This window comes from Lynx rufus, unplaced genomic scaffold (genome assembly GCF_022079265.1).
Source record: "Lynx rufus isolate CCGP_SWC_20201006 ecotype Redwood Valley unplaced genomic scaffold, mLynRuf1.p SCAF_7, whole genome shotgun sequence".
NCBI lineage: Eukaryota > Metazoa > Chordata > Mammalia > Carnivora > Felidae > Lynx > Lynx rufus.
Genome location: NW_025814889.1, coordinates 10562000 through 10577076, shown reverse-complemented (window position 1 = coordinate 10577076; position 15077 = coordinate 10562000). Strand labels below are relative to the sequence as shown.

Below are 15077 nucleotides of genomic sequence, written 5' to 3'. Positions count from 1 at the left end.
TTTGGAGCCTTCCAGATGTGGCTTTGACACTTAACGTAGCCTTGGACAAGTTTCATTTTTCTCACCTATAAACTGAACGGTAATAGGGCTCTTTGAACATTCAGTGAGATATTGTGTGTGCCTAGCACAGTGCCCGATGGGTAATGAGAGCTCAACAGTGTGAGGTCTTAATAAGCAAATTCTTCTTCCCTCCCCAGCAGCCTTGGTTTTCTCCACAGCTTCTGGCCAGTTTTCTCTTCAAAAACACCTCCGTGGCTTCCTGTTGACTGAAGGGCACTTCCTTGGTCTCTTGCCCTGATTTAATGCTACTTTGAGGATCCCTGTTAACAGAGTCACTTGACAAACCTTTGTTCATTCACTTGCCATTTGACGTATCCAAAGATTATGTGGAGTGATTAAGAGTGCCCTGGAGCCTTCTTGCCTTGGTCTGAATGCCACTTCTGTAACTTCAGTGCTGTGTGATCTTTTCAAGTTAATTAACCTAACAATTTTCTTTCTGCTAAACGAACAATAATGATACCTACCTTATAGTTTTGATGTGAGGTCATTCGACAAAATAACATACAGGAGGTGTTTAGATTGTACAGAATAAATGCTAGCTGTTATTATGAGCCAGGCTCTCCGTTGGTACTTAGGTTATTTAGTCTCCTCATCATCAGTGACTTTCATATGTGTATAGATAGCACTTTTGATATTTGTTATGTAAAATAAGTCTTACACAAGGTTCCCCAACACAAAATTATTGGCACAATAATGGTAACCACGTGAAGAATGTGTGCTTCATTAAACATACGTGCACATGTGAGATACTCTTACATGATGTTCTCAGGAGTTGTCAGGTGAGATGTGGTGAGTGCAGCTATATGATGAGAATTCCATGGTGCTGGGCTTGGAGATTATGGCACTCTTTTTTTTTTTTTTTTTGTTAAATAATTGAATGAATGACAGCTTCAGCATGATATGAACACTTATATTTATTATTTTCCAAGTTGCTGGCTTTCAGTGGCCTTATATTCTGATTTGGACCTAAGGGCCATTCAGGGACCAAATAATACTTGCATTGTTAATACTTTTAAAACATATATTAAGGTAATTCTTTCTGTGTGTTACTCTGTTGTTCTAGGTGATACTGAGTTCTTGTTTTTGTATGCCATGCTGGGTTCAGTTTGTTTTTTGCACGTCATTTTTGATTTAAATAGTAGAAAAGTTACCATTGGGTCGAGAAGAGGGTTTGCCAAATTATCTGTGGAATTAGTTATGTACTATTAGGGTGGGCATTCTCTGAACCCTCTTCCGTCCCCTTTGTTGGGTATGTGATCTACGAGAATCTGCTGTAATTGCATCATTTCTTGTTAGCTCCCATTGGGCTGAATTCAGCATGAACTTGCAGTGAACATAACTGCATGCTTACAGTTCTGAATGAGCCGGAAGAGTTGTGAAGGTCAAGTAAATGCATTAGATTCAACAGAATTCTTCCCATAAACATGGAAATTAATTGTGAGGGCCTTTGAGTTAGTATCTACAAAACACCTGAAGTATTTTAGCAGAGTTAACTTTAGTATCCATTTGGTGATTTGTCTGTCAAATATTTTTGCAGGTTTTTTCTTGTCTCTTTTGGAACGCTTCATGAGTTTCATGCATCCTTGTGCAGGGGCCATGCTAAATCTTCTCTGTATTGTTCCAACTTTTAGTCTACATGCTGCCAAAGCGAACACTGCATGTTTCTTGATCGTTTCCTATTATCCTAAAACATACAGCTTAAAATATAATAGAGGAGTACAGTTGCTTAGAGGGGTCACAAAGACTGTTTGTATAAGTGGTTCTTGGATTCTCTATGTCATTGGACTCCATTTTGCACAAATAGTAGACAAAGTCAGTTTCGTAAGTTTAGAAGGCTACTAGAAAGCAGAAAGCAACTGTTAAGAATCCACAGGAATCACAAATAGATTTGTTTCTAAGAAAATAAATACAAGGACTAGCAGAAATGAGAAGAAATATAAAGATGATCCATTGTGCTGTAGCAAAATAGCTTGGTATTAGAAACAAGGCTTTGAAGTCAGACAGCCCTGACTTTGAAGTCCTGCTCTGCCACTTACTTCCCATAGGACCAGAATGACTTAACCTCTCCACACATCAGGCTCTCCTTATGTAAACTGAGAATAGACACACAACTATCAGAGTAGGTTGTCGTGAGGATTATATGAGATTACACATAGTAAATGCTCAACACAGGTCTGGCACATAGTAAACGCTCACTAGACAGGTTATAAAGTATCCGCAAACAGGGAGTCATTACCAATGAGTCTGTGTCATCTATTCAAACAATCATATTGCTGGTAAAGCAGCTAAGGTATAATCCTGAATTTGCCAGCCACTGTAGGCGGATTTAAATGAGTGAAGTGACTCATAGGCTTGTCTTGGTTCTAAGTATGTGTTATTGGCAATTTTGTCACTCAACCCTGCCCCCAAATGTGGGAGTTACACTCATACTCAACAACTAGTAATTATGCTTCTCATCAGTAGTAATGGTATTTAAATACTGTTACATCACTCCATATCCTTTTTCTCTATGAATCACCTTACACATAAACATATGAGTTACTAGTGTGATTTGGGGAGTTCTAGGGAACCAATAGTGATACTGTTTCTTCTCCTTGAGAAGTAAGACACAAGAGACTGACAGATGGAGATCAAAATGGCTTCTGTATTGGTTGATCTAAGGATGTGACATTAGATCCATTAGGTCCAATGGGCCTTATTAGCCCATCTTGACTTAGACTTCCCCACTGGGTGACTAGCATAGCTGAGCAACCACAGACCTCCCCTCAGGACAGGTGCCTTCATGCATGGAGAACAGACCAGATGGCTTGCCCCCCAGGGTGGCTGAGAGAGAGAGAGAGAGAGAGAGAGAGAGAGCGAGAGAGAGCGAGAGCGTGCGAGCACGCAAGGAGCTGAGCCAAGCCAACCTCAAAAGTCCTTCTGCCCCTATAAGAGGGGAAGAGTATGGGGAGAGTTCTGGAGTGTTCATACATGGATTTAAAAGCATGATGGTAGTACATTCAGCCAAGTGGGCAGGACCTTCCTGTCAAGAATGTGAGACTACGATTTTGGGAGTAGTTTCTGGGAGTAGACAGGTAGCTAAATCAGGAAGACGTGGGGAGAGGAGTGGGCTGGGCACAGACATCACAGACATGTCTCTGGTTTTCTTCGTCTTTCAGGAGGCTCCTGCCTTTTTTTTTTTTTTTTTAATTCCTTCTCTCCTCTCCTTCCCTCCTTTCCTCCCTCCCTCCCTCCCTTCCTTCCTGGATATGAAGTACTTGTAAATATGCAGAAGTGCTAATCAGAAATAGATGGCGACTTCTCATTTCTGAATTTTAGAATCTTAATAAAATTTTAAATGCTACCTTGAAATAGAATTAAAAAAAACTTAGAATCTTTTATAAAGGTGTACTTTTTGCAGGGAAAGTATTTCTGAAAAATAGCTTAAAATCTAATTGTTAAAAATAAATTGATATGTTAAGTGTTGAGCTGGTTGAATAGTTCACAATAGTAATAATTCTGAGGAATTAGTTTCATCCTGTTAAGAAATACTTGGTGAGCAGCGACCGTGTGCTAGACCCTATGATTAGATACAGTGACCGCAGGGTGAATGAGAGAACTGTGTTCTGTTCATGGAGCTTACAATTAAATAACACGTCAGTAAGTCATATGTCAATAAAATGTTATGGGTTCCTGTTTCGAAGAGAACTCAAACAAAAGAAGCAGTGGCTGGTTCTCCCTTTATGCCAGCAGTTATGGGTGGTTCATCTGGAAGCAGACTGTCATTCCTGATTGCATTTGAGAAAAACTTACCTTCTCAATTACAATAAATCTTTGCCAGTCATTGGCTTTAGGACTTTAAATATTATTTTGTTTCTCCTCTTTCTAGAAAATAGGAAGCAAGTAATAGAAGGCTGCCCAGGAATTATTGCTATGACTATAATTTTAAGCATTTTCTTAGTTATGGAAACATTAAATACCTAGCTTGATACTGGGTGCTCCGTGTTTAAAATATTAGAGATGTGCCCTGTTCTTGCTTGCTTGGCCGGGATAGCCTTGCCGGTCTGCGTGGGTCATGTGGGTCACTTGGAGGAAAGAGGGAGAGCAGGCCAGGGGAACTTTGCTCCCTCTCTCCTCTACCCGACCTGCCTGCCTGGCTTGGCAGTTGGGCTTCTGTATAAGGATTTGTGGGAAGAAATGTGTTCTGCACCTTGAATGGCAAATTTAAAAACTATTCATTTAAAGTATGATATATAATAGGAAATATCAATGTCATGCTGATCGTGATAGAATATAAATATTTTGAATGAAAAGATACAAATCCTGTTTGTAAATCCTGAAGAGCATTTAAGCTTACTTATTTTGAATGTTTTTATGGTATCAGACCATGTGGATTAAGCCAGAGAAATATGAAGCTATTATGTGGATACTTGTGTGACTGTTTTGAGAGGAAATCTGGGCGTTTCTGGGGACTTTTGGGTTCTTTCATGTAGTTTGCTTTTAGCCTTTGGCTTCCTTGATCACCATTATTTGTCATAGTTTTCCCAGTGAACATGGGAAAGCGAGAAGGAAACCAATGATTTTTCTAAGATTATTACTCAGTTGGGGGAGGAAGAAGGAGAGAGATTAGTAGGTGTTGGGGGTTGTGCAGTTTTTGAGGACATTGTTTAACATGGAATTGAGTGAGTTAGGAGAGGGGGAAATAGGACGGGGCTGGGGCGCAAGGGAATATAGGATGATAGATGACCTCCCTGTGGAGGGAAGAGACCCTGGGTTAGTCTTCTCCCAGGACCACCAGGTGGTGCTTTTGGCCTAGACTCCCCTGGGATCCTGGCATGCTGTTTCAGAATCAGCTTTATAGGGGCCAGTAGGGGGAGGCAGGCAGGGATATGTACCTTGTAGGTGCCTGCATTTAACATCATCTCATACGAAACACCCAGTTAAAATCCATGGTATTTCAGGCTCTTTTGTGACTGGTGCACCTGCCTTTATTTTATTCGTTTGTTTTTAGTTGTGTTTTAATGTTGATCTGCTTAACTCTGTGTATTTCTCCTCTGAGCATTTCTTCCAGCCTTGAATCTAGAACATGAGAAAATAAATGCTGAAGTTTTCAGCAGTGGTGCCTAATTAAGATTTTACCATTAAAAGAACTCTTATTGTTGATATATCTTAGCCCATAGTGCACTAAGAAAGTGATCACAAGTAGCTGAAACCATTGCTTAGGCACCACTGGTACTTGGGGCCTCTTTTGGTTGAAAGATGAGGTTGAATGAAGGAACTCTGATTATAGACCAGAATAACTTATTCAAATTATTTCAAGGAAAAAAAAAGAGCATTATTTGTATTGAGCAGGAAGTGTAAGCCACCAGGAGCTGAAGCATGAAGCAGTTTCTGTCTGTGTTCTTTTAGGCTGAAAGGTCTCTACGATGGTGACTCACTCTGCTCTCTCAGGTCCTGCGTTCCTCTTTGCAACAGCTGCTTTTTCTCAGCTTACTGGTCGTTTCTGCTTCCTCTGTTGTTCTGTTGCCTTTGGTCACCACTGCCTAGTAAGCTCTTTACCTTAGGATGTTTTCTCTTTAACTCCCATTAAAAATGGACTCTCGTTTTTATCCTAGTTCACATTCCTTAGAGAAGACTGGTTGAATAAATTATATTAATGTATTAGGTAGGAAGCTTTCCAGCTACGGAAAAGGTTAAGGTAGATCTGTTGATGTATTGGAGCCAGACTGAACTGTCTGTTCCATGGCGGCATGTTGTAGTTTGGCGATTAGCCGCCGTGGTGGGAGAAGAAGTGGCATGGAGGTTCGGAGGTGCCACAACCGGGGCTTGGAGCCCCTGCTTCCTCCCTATAAGAATGGGTCGCTAAGCCTTTATTGGCACACCACTGGGTAGGTCTGCAGATGTGGATATGCACAAGCTCCAAGATGCACTGTTAAATGAAAAAGAGTGAGGTGTAGAGCTATTTATAGAACAATTCTAGTTTCTCACTAGAAAAGGGAGACTGAAATCTGTGTGTGCATGCATGCATGTAGATTCTTGTATAGTGTGGAGAATGTTTTTTGCAGGTATTGGTGGCTGCTTTTAGGAAGGGCATTTAGGTTTCGAGTGTGGTGTGTGTGTGTGTGTGCAGATCAGAGTTCAGTTTTGGACACTTTGTAGTTGATTATGAACACCAAAAGCCAATAAAATTCTTATATAATCAGAATAATGTCAGTATCATATAATCAAAATAGTGTCAGTGTCATTTATCTAAATCTCGAATATTATGAGGTATGTAAAAATAAGTATAATAATCCTAATGTTGAAAGTGTCAAGATCACATGGATTCATTTCTCCTACATGCCATATGTGTACAAATGGCCTTTGTACATTTCTTCACGTTTGCCTGTGGCTTTATCACTTTCTGCTTTGCTAGTTCTGAGATTTCAAACAGTCCTCTCGCCCTCTTTTTGGAGTCTTTTATGTGTAAGCTTTTACTGTGTCACTGGTAAAATCTATTTTCTTCCTGAAGACACCTTGTATTCCCTATTCTAATGTAGGCTGGCTGCTCTCTAGGCAACTACACATTTGGCATCTGGAAATGTCTAATTTTAGCCTTCTGAGATTTCATGGATCCCGTGTCTGCCTTCTGTTTTATTCTGTTACAGAAAAATTATTCTGGCTCTCGTTAAAACAGCAAAGACGTTGTACACGAGAATTGCAGTTGGGGTCAAGACTGTCGGCAGTAGGGGAGAGAGATCAGGCTCCACTCCAAACACAGGAAGGACAGGTGGAGTTCATAGCCACCAGGCAGACTGAAGGTTTCAGTGCATGGCGGGGAGGGGGTGGTCCTTGCTACGCTGACTGAACAGGATTCTGGATAAAGGCACGCCAGGGTGACTAGCTAGCAGGGTGTGGGGGCACTCTTGCTAAACTGACTTAGCAGGATTCTTGCTGTGGCTGGGCCAGGCCAGGCTAGGCAGGCCGAAGATAGGACAAGGCTAGGAGGAGCCTGACTGAAGTTTGGAAAAGGAGAGAGTCTTTGTCAGTTCTTTTTATTGTTGTTTCGTTTTTCTGTAGTGTATTCTCGTATTCTTTTTAAAAGAAACATTGGGTAGGCAGTGAACTTTGAATCATGTATTGGTTTTCTGTCCCTGCTGTAACGAATTCCACAAGCTTAGTGGCTTAAAACAACATAGATTTATTCTTTTATATTTCTGGAGGCCAGAGTCTGAGCTCAGTTTCACTGGACCATAGTCAACGTGTCAGCTTAGTTGGTTCCTTCTGGAGCCGTTTCTTAGCCAGTTCTGACTTCTGGAGACCACCTTTGTTCTTTGCCTGCCAACCCCTTCCTTCCTCACAAGCGCTCCAACCTCTTCCATCGTCATACTTTCTTGTTTCCCTTCTATAAGGTCTCTTATGGGGCGCCTGGGTGGCTCAGTTGGTTAATAAGCGTCAGACTTCAGCTCAGGTCATGAACTCACGATTCGTGAGTTCTAGCCCCACATTGGGCTCTGTGCTGACAGCTCAGAGCTTAGGGACTGCTTCAGATTCTGTCTGTCTGTCTCTCTCTTTCTCTCTCTGCCCCTTCCCAACTCCCACTCCATTTGTCTCAAAAATAAATAAACATTAAACAATTTTATAAGGTGCTTTATGATTCCGTTGGGCCCATCTGCACGATGCAGGATAATCTCCCCATCTCAGGATCCTAACTTACTACATCTGCAGATACCTTTGCCATATAAGGTACACTCACAGGCTCGAGAGATGAGGATGTGGACATCTTTTAGGGGTGAGTGTCATTTCTTGAGCTTTAGCAGACCTGATAATAGCTAAAAATGTTTTTATTTTTTCTCCATGCTTCATTGATAGTCGGGCTTGGTATCGAATTCTAAGTTCATGATCATTTTTTTTTCTCAGAACTTTGGAAATAGAGTTTCATTATCTTTTAGCTGGAAAGAAGTTTGATACCAGTCTGATTCTTATTCCTCAGTGTATGACTTGAAATTTTCCCTCTCTCTAAGCTTCTGAGATCTTTCGCTTATATTAAATACTACAAATGGCTTAAAGGGAGTGTAAACTTAATGTGTGAAGTGTCCAGTTAAGTGTGATTAGTGTCCGCAAGCATGCCTCCAACATGACTGTTAACGTTTGCAAAGTGGTTTCCAAATTGTAGGTCCCTGAAGAGGAGTAAGAAGGAATAAATAGAATAGAACAGAAAATTTCACAGAGCCATCCTACAGTAGTTATACACATTGTTCCCCAAAACGTGTTTCACTTGTATATGTGTGGTGTGTTAAAACTTTCCAAAACCTTCCAAAATTTAGCTTGTATTCATTTAGTGTCTGAAATAGAGGCTGACGTTCTCACATTAAAAATTATGTTAAGAATGAAATGTGTTTGAGGGGAACATTCCTACCTAGTTTTAGTTTAATGTTTTCAATAACAATTTTCTTTGTTGCTTTATGACAAAATTTAGGGCAAGTAGTAAGCATGTGGTTAACTTTGCAGCAGGAGGTGAAGGCGTGTTCTAAAGCGGCTTGTCTCAAGCCCCTGTTTGTTGTCAGATGGAAATGCCGGGTGTAGGCTGCTGTGGCTCATACTTGGGATCTGGCCTGAAAGACATGTTTTTACCCTCAACAAACATCATCTTTGTTAGAATATCTGGAGTCCGTGTAGCCACAGAAAGGTCTTTTCTTCTCCCTTAGAAACGTTTTCTTTCTTGTGCTTGTTTCACAAATAGTTTAAAGTAGAGCTGCCTTCCACTTTTCTGTTTCAGTTTGTTGCAAGAATGTATGAGGCACCACCTAACTCGCCTGGTGTGCTTGAGAACTGTAAAATAATAATGAAATCTTGGAGTAGATAAGTTTAATCTATGAGGACTGAAGCCGCCGTTAATTCCCAGGGCCGGACTAACTGTCTAACAAATGGTAAAGTACTTCTTAAGTTGGAATAGGTGATTTGTATATAGTAGTCCTGTCAGAATGCACACTAGGAAGAATGTCCGCTTTGAGGTTTGTTCTATTGGACTGAATTTGAAATTTAATGACTGTGAATGACTTGTTCATTACAACGTGGGGTTAATTGAGTGAGAGATACTCAGCTACATTGCCTGCTTTTAAAAAATGTCTTTCAGGAGGATGCTTGATTCTTAAAAGTTCTTGTGTTTGAAGGGAATTAGAAGGCTTCTGGAAATGTTAGAGTTGTCACTTTTTGAAATGCTTCATAAGAGGCGATAGCTGTCACTATCTTCCATAAATTTGTGCCCAGATAGGTTTTACTGTATACTTGCGTGTTTGATCCAGTGGCTCTCTATTTTTACTGCTTAAAACATGCCTTTTTTCTTTGAAACATTGTTGCCTTAGATGTGAAGTCAATAAAAATAATTTTATTTCATCTGGCTTGAATAATGTAATAGAGGTTTTTTAAATTAAGTAATGACATGTGATGTAGGTGCCGAATAACACAACTGTCATTGTTTGATAGGTGCCTGGAACTTTGTGTATACTTGCACACAGACACAAGGCAGCTGTTGATAACCCTTTGTCTTCAGTGTTTTAGGGCAAATTCTTTGTTCTTGCAATGGAATTTCTAAATAAGCTTTCAGAATGAAATCAAGGGAGGATTCTAGTGCAGTTCTTCATAAACTTCTCAACTATTGATCAGACACTATGATACATAATTTAACTACAGTGAATTCTGCAGAGGGATATTAACTTCCTACTCTAAAGATGGTTACCTCACAATGTGGATTATTAAATAATGTCTTTGCACTCCATGTTGGGAACAATTGGCATTTACATTTAGTCTCTTCTAGGAAGCAGGTTTGGCTATATTTTATAAAATTAGTATGCCTTTAAATTCACGCTTTTTTTAGAACACATTTGTCAGCATTACAGAATTTTCTCTCCACAAGGAAATACAAGGACAAGAAAGTTCTAAAGGAATTTAAAGATTTAGAACTTACTTTATTTGATTTAGAGCCAAGCCAACTACTCTAACCATGTTTAAAGTACATGATTTTTCTCTCCTGAGATTAGGATACAATTTCATCCAATTTCAATATGACCTCTATTACGTGGTTAGGTTTTTTCCTTTTTGGAAATCTCTAGACTGGAGATGATCCCTGGAAAGCTTAATATTTTATAATTTGCCACAGTGATGCTTTCTTGGGATACTTTGCATCTTCTCAACTCTGTACTGTTTTCAGTTCTTGCCTTTATACTTTTAAGCCTTTCATTGTTAAGTAGGAAAGATGGTTGAGACTCCTATGACTGTAGCAGCAATGAAGGTCTGATATAGAATACATTCAAAGAAAGCACTCGTCCATTGAATTTGGCCTGATCACCGTAGATATTCATGCTTCGTTGTTCTGATAATGGAAGTGGAATTTAATAAGTGGTCAACTTTCCTAGTTTGAGTTTAATTTTTTTAAATTTGCTTTCCCTACCCTTTTGGAGAAATGTGAGTGTAATGTTGTAAAACTGGGCAACAGAAGAGGGAAAAGGAATTGACAGAGGTCCCTAAGTCTAGACTAGGGTAATGAATATATAATTGAATTGATTATCACAGACTTTTGACTGCATTAGTTCACTGTGAAGATCTAGTCTGCATTTTTGTTATTTTACTGAACCATTCTATTATTTATTCACATTTCCCCCAGAGGAGAGCGTATTGACAGTCTGAGAAAAGCAGTGACATAAACATTTTTTCCCAAATAAACTTTTAAAAATTGACAAATTCCCATTTTTTTCCAATTTTTCCTATTATATTGATGATCTCATTGGCCTAAATCCCCAGAGGTGAAATTGTTAGGTAAAGGACATGCCTGTTTTTAAGATTCTGGGGACATATTATCAAATTGCTTTCCAGAAAGATAAGTCTCCCCCAGAGTAAGCTACTGCAGATTTCCCCACACTCTTTGTCAACATTGAGTAACATCAGTACATTTTTTGTCAGTCTAAGTACAAAGATATTTTAAAACTTGTATTTCTTGAGTTTCTAATAAGTTTGATTTTTTTTCCATTCCTTGGCTTTTAAATTTAGATTTTATTTTTATCAGAGCTATACTTGGTTTAAAGATTCAGCAGTCTGCGTTGAAAAATAGCTGACTTCCATACTCCTCTCTCCCCACAGCCCACCTCACAGAAGTAACCACCTTTCTCTCCCAGGCTGATTCGTTTTCTGTTTTCTTCCATAGTGCTAGAGAGCAAGCCTGGATTGCCACTTCCCGCTTCCACAGTCGCAGGCAGTATGTGTTGGTTTCCTGCTGTGGAGGGCGAAGATGTGCTTTTCTTCCCCACCCCTAACCTCTTCTGTACGCATGCACATCCCCTTCGGTCTCGGTCTCGGGGAGTTGACTCCTTTCATCACCTTTCTTGGGTCTAACCCCACCCTTCCCTCTCCTCGGGAGCCACCATTTGCTGGGCCTTTGAGGGAGGGGGTTTGAAGAATCCCTGTAGAGTCACTTTAGTGTTTCCAGAGGAATGAATATGAAAGTGTGTTGTGTCTGCCATCTTTCACTGCAAGTCCTTTCCTGTGTCTTTATTATTATTTTTCTTTCTTGTGTCTTTAGCGGTCATTTTTATAAAATTATCCTTAAAATTACGGGCTATGGAGTCATGACTGTCTGGATTTGAGTCCCAGTTTTGCTCTTTAGTAGTTTTGTGACCTTAGACAGTGGGCTAAATCTCCAGGCCTCATATGCTACCTGTGGTAGGGTGTCGTGGTGAGACATAAACGGGATGAGGGATGTAAAGAGCTTTTCACAGTACCTGCTGCCAGGCAATATCGTCCTGTCTGCCAGGGAGTTAGTGAGAACACAGATGTGGTTGTGGCTGTTATTGTTACTCTTGGGAATTTCTTGCTCATGGCCATTGCCCACATTTCCAGTGGAGTGCTTGTCTTTTTCTTCGTGATAAGAGGTACCTTTGATATAGCCTGTCCCTAGTCTTTTGTTTTTCTTTATGGTACTTGGGATGTGTCATCATATGCATGCTATTTCATGTCGTGATCTCTACCACTCATCAGATTTGTATTTTTCAGGGATACCTGGTGGTGGTAAGAAAGAAGGGTATGTGTGCAGCAGAATTGGAGATTAGCATAGTAATTGGGGCATTTGGTGAGGGAGGACCTCAGGGGCCAAATGAAGAGTGATTATTTTCATCATGTAGGAGAAATAATTTTTCTAACTCCTGAAGTGTATCTTAACACTGTTTATTTTGTGGACAGATTACCTCAATTTGTAAAAGCATTCTTGAATGTTCTTCTCATCATATACCCAGATGGGTTTCATCTGAAAACTTTGAGCTTTTGGTTTGTTTCAACTTCAACACTTGTTTCTCCGAAATTAGATCCAAAATTGATTCTTGAGGGATAAGACTTATCATCTCCTCTAAGTTAATGCCATGTTAATAAATTTACTTTCTTTTGAATATCATATATACTACTGAAATGGTAGATATGTTGATATTTCAAAGCCGTAGTTATAGATAATTAACTCAGCCTTTTAAGTTTATTTGATTTTGCTAGTTTGTCCTTTTAGGCAATATTGATTTATTGTTTATTTTTTGTTTTACCTTAGGTTTATAATTAATTAACTTTATGGTTTTTTAAATAACAGTTCATCTAAACTCGTTCTCTCCGCAGATTCGGACCAGGATGTAGCCCTCAAACTTGCCCAGGAGCGAGCCGAAATAGTTGCTAAATATGACAGAGTAAGTATTCAGATTTACTCTTTGAGTCTGTTTTATCAGAAAAAACATATAAATAGAAATGGATTTGTTTTTTGGAGAGCTTGAATTACACAAGCAGTTTATTTATTTCATGTGACCTTTGAAGTCATCTTTCTTCTCTCTTCTTCCCTCTGCTCCAACCACCCTGGTCTCTTGCTGTTCTCTCTACACACTGAGCTTTGCGCTGGCCGTTTTTTCTGCCCAGAACGTTGTATCCTAGATAGTCTCAGACCTCATTGTCTCACCTTTTTCCGATCTTTACCCAGATGCTACCTTCTTAGTGAGATCTTCTCTGACCACACTGTGTAATAGCAAATACCACCCCCCTCCTTCCCCAGCTATCTGGGTCCCTGTTCTCTCCTTTCTCTTTCACCACAGCACTTATGTCAGCATACTTTATATTACGCTTACTTTGTTTTTCGTCTACTCTCACTCCTAGAATGTAAATGGAGGGTAAGAATACCTTTTGTTTGATTTACTCTTATATTCTAAATATCTAGAATAGTTTCTGACTCATGCTAGGTATTCAATAAATATTTGAATATGTTAGTATATAAAATTAAATACCCATTTTATTTATAATTTATATGTGGTATTAAAATTTTAACACGGATCTGAAAATTTGAACTTATACATTATATATAATCTCCATTAGCATTTTATCTCTTTGTTAGTTATGAAATCTGGTTTTTGATGCTTTAGAAAATTACAGTTGTTGACAGTTCACATGTCTTCTCATTATTACTTTACCTCTTGAGGTCTGTAATGGGTTGTAGGCAGTGATTTATAAATGTCATGTTTTATATTTATATCACTTGCATGTAGTTTCATATCTGTTGCTTTTGATTATTTGTGAGAATAACAGGAGCATCAAATTATAGAAAGTCATCTGGACTGTGCCCTGCCCCCAGGGAGGCATACAGGCGGTGCTCAACTTAACAGCTATGTTCCCAGAGTTCGTTTTTAAATTGGTTGTTTGGAACAACCTGACACAAATTCCCATTATTGTGAATAGATTTTAGTGTGATCTATGAAAAACCTAATTAATTTATTTAACTGCTTAACTAACTTAAAATCAGTAGAACTGTCATTCATTCATGTTTGTATGAATTTTTTTTCCATGCAGTTAACACTTAGTGACTGGGCTAGCCGTTGTACAGTCATTGATAAAATATATGCAGATGGAGGGGTCCACAAGACAGTTGGGTATTGAGTCTGAAATGTGATGGCTTGGTGTAGACATTTGGGGTTCCTACTAATCAGTGCTAGTTCACGGCCTCAGAAGTACAATGAGAAGAGCAGTGGTCTGAGGGCAGGGCTCTGGGCACACTGAGAGGGATCTGTGAAGACCCATCAAAAGAAGAGTTGGATGGTATGGGGAGAGCCAAGAGAGGCTGGTGTCATGGAGGTTGAGGCATGGGGAATGTGCAACACTGACGGGCACACCGAGCAGAGTCCTCTAGATAAGAACCGAGCAGTGTCCACTGGATTGGACAATGGAAATCATTTTTGACCTTGGCAAGAATCATGTACAGGCTGATGTAGCTATGAAGTAAAGAAGTAGAGAGACAAGGTGGATAGCTTACTGTTCTGAGAAGTTTGGATGAGAAGGCATGAAAGAGTTTTTTTCCAAGATAGGTTGATTCAAAAACATTGAAGTTTGGCAGTTCCTTCCCGAGTGGCTTTCTTGCCCTTCGTTGCTCCCACGTCCCCAGTTGGCTTCTCACAGGAACCCAGGTCTGATAAGTCAGGGATTAGCTGCATGTCCGTTCTTGCTGACATATGGGACCTTCTGAAGCCTGTACCTAGGAAATGGTGATTCTATTACCAAAAGTCGTTTTTTTTTAAAAGTTAATTTAGGGTGATAATGCCTGATTTCTAGCTCTTTATAAAAAATAACTCTTGTGGCCTTTTTATTCTGAATAATTATTCAGTTTTATAAATTCCCAGTAATACCCTTCTTTGTTCCCTATTACAGGGACGAGAAGGTGCAGAGATTGAACCTTGGGAGGATGCTGATTACCTTGTTTACAAAGTCACGGACAGATTTGGCTTTTTACAGTAAGTTGTATCGATTGAAAGTTAACTTTTTACTATGATGTTTCTATGGTGACCCATTATATTGATTTTCTTTATTTTTAATAGCCCTGCTATGAAGGAGATGCCCGGACTGGTCCTGCAGTGTGCTTTTTGTTATTAAATTCCTAGCATTTTTAACCTCTATGATTAAAATTGAACTACAGTTAAGAATACAATTTTTAATATTTGTTGTATTTTAGTAGGGACATAAAGTGCAATAAATGAGTTGTATCAATAATTTAGCAG

General features: G+C 39.4%; 1 protein-coding gene and 1 non-coding gene across 4 annotated transcripts in view; one reads left to right on the top strand and one right to left on the bottom strand.

Moving 5' to 3' along the window:
* Nucleotides 1-15077, top strand: part of USP6NL (USP6 N-terminal like) — a 182896-nt gene that overhangs the window by 90325 nt on the left and 77494 nt on the right. Inside the window, exons 2-4 of one of the 3 annotated variants that reach the window (XM_047065511.1) lie at nt 3705-3798; nt 12667-12734; nt 14731-14813. In XM_047065511.1, the coding sequence (XP_046921467.1) occupies nt 3705-3798; nt 12667-12734; nt 14731-14813 (245 nt within the window). Of the gene's footprint in view, nt 1-3704; nt 3799-12666; nt 12735-14730; nt 14814-15077 lie in introns of those variants that run through there. The other 2 variants (XM_047065505.1, XM_047065507.1) reach the window with 2 other exon arrangements.
* On the bottom strand, nt 1609-1715 carry LOC124502774 (U6 spliceosomal RNA). The gene has a single exon (XR_006960029.1). It is a non-coding gene; the product is annotated as a U6 spliceosomal RNA (small nuclear RNA).